Genomic DNA, 12,337 nt, shown 5'->3' with positions numbered 1-12,337 from the left:
AGTGGTAGACAGCAACATCGACTATGATCAACACCCGGAAACTTCTGCTGATATTGATCGTTCGCTGGAGGTGATCCAGCAGGCTATCAACCAAGCAGAGGCTGCCAACGTTCGGGAGGTTCCTGTTAATTTTAAGGTAACTGATATTGACGTAGATACTAAACACTTGATTAGACTTAGGAATGTTTATAGGAGACAATATCAACGGACTGGGGACTATGACAAAAGATTTCAGTTAACAATTTGAACAAAATCATACAAGACCGACTTGACAATATCAGAAATCAAGAATTTTCAAAACATGTAAGCCAGCTTGGGAATTATTCAAAACCATTTTGGAAACTTTCAAAAGTTCTTAAAAACAAACCAAAGCCTATTCCTCCTCTTATTGTTGAGGATTCTCCTTTGATTACATCCGAGGAAAAGGCAAATGCACTTGGGCTTCATTTTGTTAGTTCACATAATCTTGGCGCTTCCATGACCAGCCGTAAAGAAACATCAGTTGCCAATAGTATTTCAACAATCAATGACTCTACCTTTGAATTTCCTGCAGATTCCCATGTTTCTGGTGAGGAAGTCAAAGTTGCAGTTAAACAAATGAAAATATGAAAGCTCCAGGCTTTGATAACATTTTAATCTAGTGTTGAAAAAACAGAGTGATCAGTTCTTTCAACATCTAGCCAATATTTTCAATAAATGTTTGCAACTTGGTTACTTCCCCACCAATTGGAAGCTGGGCAAAGTCATACCAATTTTGAAGCCTCAAAAGATCCAACATCGCCAACAAGTTATCGTCCCATTAGTCTTTTGAGTAGTCTGTCCAAACTCTTTGAGAAGGTCATCTATTCAAGGCTTTTGGATTTTACCAACGATAATAATATAATTTTGAATGAGCAGTTTGGCTTCCGAAAGGGACATAATACTGCTCATCAGCTTACGAGAGTAACTAAAATCATCAAGCAGAACAAGCTTGAGTCTAAATCAACTGCTATGGCTTTGTTGGATGTTGAGAAGGCTTTTGACAATGTTTGGCATGATGGTTTGATACATAAACTGTATTTATACGGTTTTCCAATGTATCTTATCAAAATTATCCAGCACTATCTTTCGGAGAGATCGTTCAAGGTTTTTCTGAATGGGATTGCTTCTGGATTATTCAACATTGATGCTGGGGTTCCCCAAGGAAGTATTCTTGGCCCACTTCTGTACAATATTTTTACATCTGATTTGCCTACTCTTCCTGGTAATGGTGTGTTGTCACTTTTTGCTGATGACACTGCCGTTATTTATAAGGGTAAAATAACCAGATATTTAGTTGGCCGTCTTCAGAAGGGTCTTGACGTTCTTTCCGAATACTTTGGCGACTGGAAAATTCGCATAAATGCAGCCAAAACTCAAACCATCATTTTTCCACTTTCCAAATCGGCCAGATTTGTCCCAAAGGATGATGTTTTGATTAAAATGAATGATGTTTCGATACCCTGGTCAAAGGAAGTTGTCTATTTAGGTCTCATACTTGACTCGAAACTATTGTTTCGGCAGCATGTAGATAAAATATTGAACAAGTGCAGCATTCTCATCAGGTGTTTGTATCCTTTAATTAACAGAAAATCAAAGCTATCTTTGAAAAATAAGTTAGCAGTTTACAAACAAATAATTTACCCCGTTATTGAGTATGCAGTACCTGTTTGGGAGTGTTGCGCTAGAACTCATAAATTGAAGCTCCAGCGTGTCCAAAACAAGGTACTCAAAATGGTTTTGAATGTTCCTGGCTGGACAAGATCAAGTGAGGTTCATGAATTAGCAGAAGTAAAAATGTTGGATCAGAAGATTCAAGAAAAATGTTTGAAATTCAGGGAAAAATGTGCTATATCTGAATACCCCTTGATTCAAGGATTGGTTTAGTTTATGGTAAGATTAAGTTAGTTTTAGGTTAGGTTATGTTTTCTTAACATTTTTTTCCTCATTGTACCTAGTGTTACAAAAATGATAAATCATATACTTTTAAAGTTATGAAAATGAACAGCGTTTAAATCACGAAAAGCAAACTAAAGCTGAAGAGCCACAGCTGACCACTTATCATGTAAACCAAATGTAATTATTATAAGAAAGATTCAATAAAGTATATTTAATTCAAAAAAAAAAAAAAAAATCCGTTCCGGGCTGGCGGTAGCGGCAGAACCACCGACTAATCCGTTCCACTTACGACGACCACCGCCTGCAGACAATTGCCAACCCAAGACGTCATTGAGATATTCGGCCTTTCTCTGACCGGTTTCTGGCCCGTTACCTGGGTTTCGATTATTGCCCGATATCGGCGCTGATAGCGCGCGGCGAAGAAGTAAAAGAACGACGTCGAATCAGCACTTTTCTCGGTGTGTGGTGATTGATTCTGGGCGATGGTTGCGATTTCTTTATATCCCCCCCTCGCTGTGGATTGGGATGTCACTGAGGGGCAGTTAATCTTGTTTAAACGTGTGGAACGCAATGTATCAAATTGGCAATACAACGGGAGTGGATAAGGGAAGGTGAAACATGAGGTTGAGGTGGTGGGACTTTGATTGAATTCCGACAGATTTTGCTTCCCTTTTTTATGATTTTTTGAAATCATCGAATGACATTTTGTTGACATATTTCCTTCAGAGGTCCAATCCAACACCCGCTGGCCGGCAACGAAATTATTGGAAAGTATAGTTGTATCAGACTTGGGTTACACTGATACAGTTACCTCAGTCTCAGGTATTCGGTTGTGATAGCCCTTGTGAAGCTTCCATCGACCCACTTCAGAATGAAATCTGACGACCGATTCCAAGGTCGCTGGTCATTGAATGGCCCCGCCTGAACATAGAAGCAAGCACCATAAGAACTCTCGATCTAGTATGCGCGATTTTAATATGAGCAGATGTTTGATGTGATGGCCTACTGCTTAGTGTCTGAGTCCAAAAGTGTGAGTTGAGTTCGAATCCCTTCTGTTTGTGAAACAAATCCTCTAGGTCATTTCTCACATAGATGATCGTTACTCTTTAAAAACTTGTTCCACATTTTTTTAATTGTACACTCAAAATGGAACTCGCAACGACAGCGCATGGTAAGATCTGTCTCCGAATGCGTGCCCACCGAACAGCTGTCCCGTCCCAAGTGCAGCAGCTGCTTCTACTGGTGCACGACGACTCGCGTTCATTCACTATACTCACAGACTCTCTGCGCTGCTGCTTCTGCTGAGTATGAAGTGCATTCAGCAAACCTCCGCTCGAACACTTGAGCGCGCGGGACATGTCTCGAATATCTATGTGAGAGAGGAGGCGCGTGAAAAGAAAGGCATCCTCCGCGCGATAGCGATCACTTACACCAAGTGTGAAATGCACACTCACTCACACACGTTTAGCGAAGACCATCGCGGCTCACTTTCATTTTTTTGTTTCTGTTTCTGTTGTTGTTTTTGCTTTTCTGTTGCCATTTTTTCCCGCAACAGCACCAGCAACAACACTAAAGAGACAGACAAAAACATCTGACGACATCATCGTCGAACGGTGCTTCGCCCGCAGCGATACAACAAAGACACACGGAGTGAAGAAGACTCGTGTGTGTGAGTGTGAGGGTTGAGCGCCCTTGCCCCGCCAAGAAGAAGACTCTCGGTCGCTCTTGGTTTGATGGTGGTGGCGGCGATGATGATGATGTTGATGTACTCTGTGTAAAATTTTATCTATATCGAGGTGGCTAAAGATATTGCTGCTGCCAGTGTTGCCGCACAGTGAGCAGTGTGAGATGAGACGGAAAATGGGGAGAAAATGAGCGTGGGGCGGAATCGGCTGGATAATCGCCCCCTCCAGGCTGGAGAGCAGCACAGTGTCGATGGACTGATTGATGAACGTAAATGTGTGATTTGTTCTTTGAAATTTGATGGATTTGTCGAAATGTTTGCAATTTATTTGGGTGTTCATCGCACAGAATCATCACACCATCCCAGAAATTGTTGATGCTTTATTTTTTAAGAGGATAAGGGAAATTCTCCACGGTATCCTCAAGTAAGTTTCGGATGGAATTGGACGGTTTTTAAGGTGATAGGTCCAAGGAGCCACCCTAAGCGAGTGCTAAGCTAACGACCATGTGTCTAATGTGATAGTGTTAATTTTTTTCTTATTTTGCTTATATCTTTTCTATTGTAGGAATTCTATAAGTCATCGACCTATTCAATTCCAAATTCACCTACGCGTTATGCAATCTTGTAAAGTATATTCAGTTTGCATTTAACTTCTATTCTCGACCAATTCTTGAATAAACTATATAAGTCTACTGCCCATAATTCAAAATTCGGCTATTATGCCAAATCAAGTATTCCGAGAAAAACGCGTTTTAGTGTTTGTCACAAAATCTCCGTCAAGGCAATTTCCCATAAGAGTGTCATATTAGCCGTTTGGTTTTTCGCATCGGCAGCCAAGTTTAAACACTATTTCAGTGAAATTCAAGTTCTAGAAGATGCGTTGGAACATCCTCTACCACCTGGTGCTAATATCTCGTTTTTGCCAAAAGTGGATATTAGCCTTTTTTATATATATATAATGTATTTTGAAAACCTTACGCATAACGATTCAAAGTCTCCTCTTATGAATATAATTCTCTTGTTATGCCTAAAAACGTTACATAATCCACCTTAAGGTGGTTGGTGCCTTCCTCAGATTTATTTACGTTTGATAAAGGCTGTTAGATTTTCAATCTATTTAATTCCTTCATTCATGGGATGCAACTCATAGATCCGGACAACGTTTTCATCAAAATATCTGAGATCCAGCCTCAAAAAAGTGTATAAATAACACATAAGTGCTTATAACTTTTGATAGTGTTGTCCGATTTTCAATGTTTTGGGTTCGTTGAAAAGGTCTTTGGATTACCTGAGGGTAGAGCTTTCTTTCAAAAAACACCCTTTTGACAATCTTCCGGACATCGAAATCGTTTTTTAGCATAACTTTTAAAGTACATAATTCTCGGGTTAGTTTTCAAAACGTCGTAAGAGCCAAACCCCTCAAGTGGGGAAAACCGATGAACAAGTTTTTGACCATTATTTAAATTCTTATTTATATGTAATTGGCAGAGGCGACTCGTCCACCTGTTCAACCTGTTCATTGAACAGGTAGCCGATTTCATGCGGATATTTTTTTTTATTTAAGTACCGGGGTGCTTTTTCAACCAGCAACATACAATTACAATTTTTGTTTGAATATACGTTAACAAAATCGACGTCCTATGTTCAGCAGCGCTGCATGCACCAAAAAAAGCATTGGTCCGCCACCCTTTACTCTTTACCTCTCTTTACAACCCACCAATACTAAAGCGAGCCAGCCTGACGGGCCACGCGCAAATGCTCGTCGCGTTCAAACCGACCCTCTGAACGTCGGGGAAAAAATCTCCATACGGAAAAAATTCAACACATGTAAAGAGCATCCTATTCATATGCAGCGGCATTATCGATGTGTTGGTAAATCTGGTTCAATCTGAGAGCGTGAACTGACAGCATTTTTGGGAGAGAGCGAAATGCCACCCCCAGGCCCCAGCTGACTTAGCTCGCTCAGCTCTGCAGGGAGCTGCTTGCAAAAGGTAAACAAGCCAGCGCGTTGACAGCACGTTGAGAGCATGAATAAATGAGAGAGCGCGAGAGCACCACAGATATTGCTCTATATTTGGCGCACTTTTAGGCATCAGGCTGTTTTGCGCAGACTGGTGATGGCTTGTTTTAAAACTGGAATGTTCAACTGCGCGCGTTGAACCTCTTCGATCTTCTTGGAAACTAGTGTATTCTTGCTCTACTGGAAAGTGATGTAATGTTAAGTTTAGATAGTGTGATTGATAGATTGAATTGAAACAATTGAAACAAAAAAGTACTGTGTTTTTTTCCAGACTCGGGACACATGAGAAGAATTATGATCGTAGATTCAACCATGATCGTTATTTTATTTTCAGGATAATTGTATTTAAAGCGGATGCAGTCCTAAAAAGTGCAAGATTTGATGCCATTAAATGCTCCAAAAACGACTGTGTTAATTCAGAATGTTGGTCCGGTTCACTCTAGTTGAATATATTATTATCATATATTGTAGCATGAATTTGTTCTGAAAACTTTTTTCACTGATGCTAAAAACAAATATTTTCATTATTTCGGATTCATGTCAATATAGTTTTGTTCTTAACATCAGAAGAAGCTCTTCTTTTTATTCAGAAATTAAATTCCAAAACCATGAGGACATAACAGTGAGTGAATTCAATTCTCTAAAAATTTGACAAAGGATCAAAAGCGATACGACCTGATTCTAAAAAGTATAAAGTAAAATGTCAATTGAATTTTTAAATAGTAACCAAGTTAGCTCAATATTAGTTGGGCCTTAAAAAGCCCAACAAACAGTTTTCCTTTGTGAAGGATGTAGTATTTTTTCTGAACATCCTGATGAAGAGTTTTGAATTTTAGTACAATGTTCAATAACTTTCCTTGAATTTCGATAAGGATGGCAGAGCGATTGCTCTATTTTTCCACATTCGCCACGCTAATGATTGAGTCTTAAAAATACATTTTAACAAGATAAAAAAGTCTTAATCATAAGTGTAATTAATGATTTGCATAAACAGAAAATTATAATAGCATAAAAATAATAAAACATAAAAATAGAAGCCATTGGAAAGAAAAAAGCTTCAAAAACATTTTTTAACATTGAGATTCAAAAATTTACTACGATCTATCATTATAATCAATATTTATTAAAACAACATTGTAACCGGGTCGACTTCAAGCACGAAGTCAAATCATCCAAAAGAGTTGAACCAGCCTCCGGCTGAAAAACTCTATAATAAAGAATTTAAAAAAATAACATTGAACAGGTACTACATTCGGGCACGAGTCGCCTCTGGTAATTGGGTTTCAAGAGCATATTTTTCGTCAAAACCATTGCTTTGACTATAAGCTATGGTTGCCATCTCAAGTGCATTAAAATTTTTAAAAATTAATGTGTTTTTTAGCCTTGTTTTACCACACCAGGTAGATTCGACCTTTTACATGAGCAAATTGTTTCATACGTCCCTGTACTTGGGACTTTTTTTGAGTAAGGATGACAATACGACCATTGGCAAAATTTATTTATTTTATGACTAAATCACATTTAAATCAAACATTACTATTTTGAACATCGTTTCAACACCCCCCGCAAAAAGAGCAGCCGATGTCTTGTGTTCTTTTAAGAGATTGGGAGAAAACATCGCAGAGGAGAAAGGTCCAACTGACAGATTTTATTCTCCCTCTCTCGCGTTGGCTCATACGCTAGCTGAGAGCACGAACAAAATGACGAATTACCACTGATTTGTTTATCTTTTCTTCAGTGGTCTATACTGCCGTTCTACGCATAATTGTCCCATGTCAGTTTTGGACAATTTTGACTTTATGACATTTTAAAGTTTAGTCTGATGTGTACTTTAAGAAAAACATATAAAATCTGGTGCTTTGTTCGGAAACTCATTAAAAACAACACCAAGTCTGTTTGTCCCATCGTTGAACTTCTACGCATCATTGTCCCACCAAGTATTTACCATCACGAAATCATTACTTTTACTCAGTATTCTGTCTTGTTTACCTGTTTTATAGCAAGAGAATCACAAATAATGATGATAAACTGCTAACTGGGGCGATTAGATACACATAGAGCGAATAGGAACCCACGGGACAATTATGCGTAGAAACACAGAAATCGCGTCGAAAAATTTCAATCGCGTTTTTCTCAGTTGCCCTTTTTTGAACATGGGACAATTATGCGTAGAACGGCAGTATAGGACCTTGAAGAACTCGGGGTTCCTGGAGTTTTGAGAGGGCATTTCTGCGTGATTAGATGGATGCGGTCATTATCGCTTGTTCCTGAACAGATTATACAACTTGGTTTTGAGTTGGTTTAGGCTGCCACACAAAATGATGATTTTGGGGGAAGCTAGCCGTCTCTTCCAGAATAAATGACTGAAACTGGGTTTTGCTGGCTGGCAAATTGGAACATATTCTTCGCGCATCCTTTAAGTCATATAATCAGCTCAATGTTTTTAACGGGATAACAAATATTCATCTTTTTTCGTAAAAACTCATGTGCGCATAATCATGAAGCAATAAAAACTGAACTTACGTCCTTTTTCTATGAGCGTAAGTTAATTTTTGAAATTATCAGTACTTACGACCTTGCATCACCAAGGACGTATGTGACTTCTCCGTATGAAAAGCACATTCGAGTAGATCGTTAGTAGTGCTTTGGAAGAGTGCAGCCGTGCCAAAAACTCAAATTTTGACAACTGGCGCTTACGACCTTTTGAAAACTAACCCGAGATATAAACTAAACTTTATAATTTCCAATAGCATTTGTTCAGAATATGCTTCTGAGTCGATATGTATACGTGAAGGTGGGTCTACGAAGTCAAATTATCAAGTTCAATTTTCGAGTGATTTTATAGCCTTTCCTCATTGAGGTGAGGAAGACACCAAAAATCGCACAAGTGTTGCAAAGTCATCTTCTACGCTTGAATAACACGCATAAAACAAAAAGTTCATCGATAAAACTCAAAACCAATCTCATCCATTTCATCCGTTTGCTACCCTTAATCAATATCCTTCATACAGCACATAATACCCCTTCCCCTCCCCCTTTTCACCCAACCTACCTTGGTTTCTGCGATTTTTTCATATCCAAACCACGACCTCCGCCTCTCGTCGACTGCAGCGACGTAGAGGACAGAGACGACGACGACGTTGCCGATCCACCAATCGACGATCCTGACGACGACGACGACGAGAATGATGATGATGATGATGGTCCTGTTCCTGCTGCTGCTGCTGCTCCCAAAGTACCTGCTACCGAGCTGAACGAGTACAGGTTCTTGCTACTTTTCATTGCTCATCTTGCACTACATATTACAACGGAAAGCGAGTCTTTCCGTTCTTGATTATCATACTCCACTGCGAGCACACGACGGCCGCAATGACGGAGAGCTCTTCCTTCTGCTCTCGCTAGTTTGATTGTTTATTTTGCAGCTTAACAAGAGTTGAGGAACTGTATTTTTCCTGTTCCAGCAATTTTTCTCTGCCTTTTTTGCTTCTTCTTCTTCTTGTTGTTTCTCCCAACTACACACGGGGATTAACTTTTTTTTTATTTCAATTTCTGGCCCCTCGCGCGGGATGCACCTTACTGCACCCTCACACAGACGAAACACACAAACACACACAAACACTATCACAGGCACTACTACTACTACCGCAACCGCCCTCTCTTCCTCGCAGTGACACCGTACAGTGGAAGTAGTTTTGGTTTGCTTCCTCTTTTTGCCTCACTTCAATGTGAGTCTTTTCGCAATATTTTAAACCCAAAATGCTCCACCCGGGAGGAGTGGGGAACGGGGTTGCTACTGTTGGCACCACAACCACCACCACCCACGTAGATCCCGGTTGTAGGATGTGACGGAGGCTACCACGGCTGCTGCTGGTAGCCTGCTGGATGCTGCTTCTGTAATATCGACGTGCCCACCAACAAGTGCATCTTGTTGCATTTTGAGATGTTTGTTTTAGGGGCACCGAGGAAAGCTGCACAGGCACCAGTCAGGAACTCTGCAAGAGAACGGAAAAAATGAATATTTAGTGAGGTTGTTGGGGGGAGGTTGAAAAGCTGATTAAGTATGCAATTGAAAAGTTATAAGAGTGGTAATCTGTGGCGTTATTCGGTTTAATAACGAGATGTGAATGGCAGTTGGGCGTTCTATCGGTTAAGTACTGTTTCTAGATATATGATACGTAATAAATTGGTCGGTTTTACTAGCTAAGGTTCAATAGTAACCGCTTAGATGGCACGCCCACAATCGGATGTCGAAAACAGATTAACAAAATGCGTTGCGTTCATATGCGTTTTCAGAAAACAAAAAACTTTTACTTTGCTAAACCAGATGATTTAACAAAATAAGTATAGTGTTTAATTCGCAGTGCGTGGCCGAATGGTTACGCTGTCCGCTTTGTAAGCGGATGATTCTGGGTTCGATTCCCATCTGCTGCAACCTTCCATCGGATGAGGAAGTAAAATGTCGGTCCCGGCCTTGGTTGTTAGGCCGTTAAGTCATTTCAGGTGTAGGAGTCGTCTCCATGCCAAAAGTACAAACAACACACCAAACCAAGCCTACTCCGGTGGAATCGCTGGCGGCGGTTGGACTCGCAATCCAAAGGTCGTCAGTTCAAACACTGGGGTGGAAGGTTCCTTGGAGTAAAAAGAGGTTTGGGTGCTCTCCCATTCAAGCCTTCGGACTCCTAGGTTCGTGCAGAAACTTGCAATAGAGACCACAAAAGACCCGGGGGTCGTTAACAGTCTGGACCCGAAGCCTGATTTTTCTGTTACATTCTTATTGGAATTCCATATAAACTGTAAAGGGGATTGCAGGCACCGGGTCCTGACTATTAATGTGGATGGTTTGATTTGATTTTTGTTTAATTCGCAGTTCGAACCAGCAGCGAAATTCCGCCAGCAGCAGAATTTTCCCACAATCCCGAATAATCACTTTTGCCGACAAAGTGCTTTCCATTCTTCCGAAACTCTCTTCTCATTTCTGCCGATTTCACCACCCTTTCCGCAAACAAACCCCACTTGTACGATACCGCAGCAGCAGCAGCAGCAATCCCAGTTCATTACGCCAAATTGAAATCTTTTCGCTTTTAATTTTACTGCCCTCCTCTTCCTTTCCTCACCAGCTTTTTCAGCAAGACTTTCAAGAACCTTCTTCAACCCCTTTTTTCTTGTGGACGTGATTTTTGCAAATGACACCCCTTCTTACGGATCTGGGGTAAAGGGGGCCAAAAGCTACCTTCGATTGCTGGAGTTCACCCTGAAACCTCTTTTCTTGAGGAGTTCTTAGACAAGTTGCTGACTTTTATATTTAATTGATTGCTTCGTCACAAAATCCAGCAACAAAAAAGTCACATCTGCTTGTCTGTGATTTGCGCACGGGGTGGAACCGATGATGGCTTAAGGTAGGCACACAGCAGCAGGGCTGCTGCTGGTTCTGCAGTTTAGCACGATAAAATTTCCGCCATCATCAGGTTACGTTTCATTGCACTCATTTTCCATTTGTTTTCCTCCCTGAGCAGCGCTCGCCACTCGACATTTGCGCGCGAGCGTTTATTTCCCCTCGAGGGCTGTCAAGTTTTTGGGGGGAGCGAAGCGTTCACCCCTTTTTTTTTCTTCGCTGAATCGGGGTTTTTAGGAGATTTCTGTTCTCAATAAATGTAACGTAAGTCAGTCACAAATGTTTGAAATTTGAAAAATGATTCAAAATTTAAAACAAAACAAGAACAATCGATGAAACTAAACTACTCAAAAATACCAAGTTAGTTAAGCTCATCTTCAACTATTTTTTTCAAAAAGCTATGTTCGTCTACATGCCACCAGAGCTACGATGCTGCGAGGTTTTTATATGGTCTACTAACCGGGCGTATTTGTCCATCGCTCACGTCGATGTTTGGTTCGGATTTTTTTTGGCATAAACAATTTGAATTCTAAAAGAAAATTTAATGTATTGAACATAAATTTGTAGCTTAACCCTCTACAACCCAACCCCGCCTTAGACGGGCTTCGATTAAAAATCGCCAAAAATCAATTTTTCAACTAATTTTTGATCCAAAGCATTGGAAAGAAGAACTCTTAAAATTCTGGAAAAGTCATGGGTTGAAAGTTTTACTTGTTTTATGTGATTTTGCCAATGTTTTTAAAAATGTCATTTTTTTAGGGGTCAACTGTGGCTTTTTTTTAAATTAAATATGTCTTTATTGAACTCTCTTATAATAATTACATTTTATTTACATTCTAAGTGGTATGGCTAAATGCTCTTCATCTTTGTTGTATTTTTCGTTTTATTATTTACTGTTCACATCCATTCATTTATTTCAAATTGTTTTACATTTTTGCATTTAATCGAATACATTTGGGTAAATAAAAAGAAAAAATCACTTAAACAACTAATCCTAACTTAAAACTAAAATAAATTTTTTTTGAATTATTCAAAATCATTAGAACGAGTAAACTACGAACTGTATTTTAAGATGAATGCTCCAAGGGTTCTTACTTGTTCCTGGCGAGTTTTGCACCCACGCAGTGTTGTTGTCATCTCGATGAAAATGTTCAAAAGTTCTTGTGGTGAAAACAGGTCACTGTTGCCTTCACCCGTTGATGTTGGTTGGTTTTCCCTCGGTTGCTGACTGAAGCCTGGAGGTGTTGTATGCTCTGCAACTCTTTGCCGCTGATTCAACGGCAATGGCTGCAGATTTGGAACCACTCGAACAGATCCCGCTCCT

General features: G+C 39.9%; 1 protein-coding gene across 1 annotated transcript in view; it reads right to left on the bottom strand.

Annotated features, from left to right (window-relative positions):
* LOC6031234 (AF4/FMR2 family member lilli) overlaps window positions 1-12,337 on the bottom strand; it is a 128,241-nt gene that overhangs the window by 103,101 nt on the left and 12,803 nt on the right. The window contains 1 exon segment of the mRNA XM_038255548.1: window positions 8,674-9,613. Coding sequence (XP_038111476.1) covers window positions 8,674-8,903 — 230 coding nt within the window. The 5' untranslated portion in view covers window positions 8,904-9,613.

This window comes from Culex quinquefasciatus, chromosome 2, assembly GCF_015732765.1.
Source record: "Culex quinquefasciatus strain JHB chromosome 2, VPISU_Cqui_1.0_pri_paternal, whole genome shotgun sequence".
NCBI classification, from domain to species: domain Eukaryota; kingdom Metazoa; phylum Arthropoda; class Insecta; order Diptera; family Culicidae; genus Culex; species Culex quinquefasciatus.
This window is presented reverse-complemented; position numbering and strand designations above follow the sequence as displayed.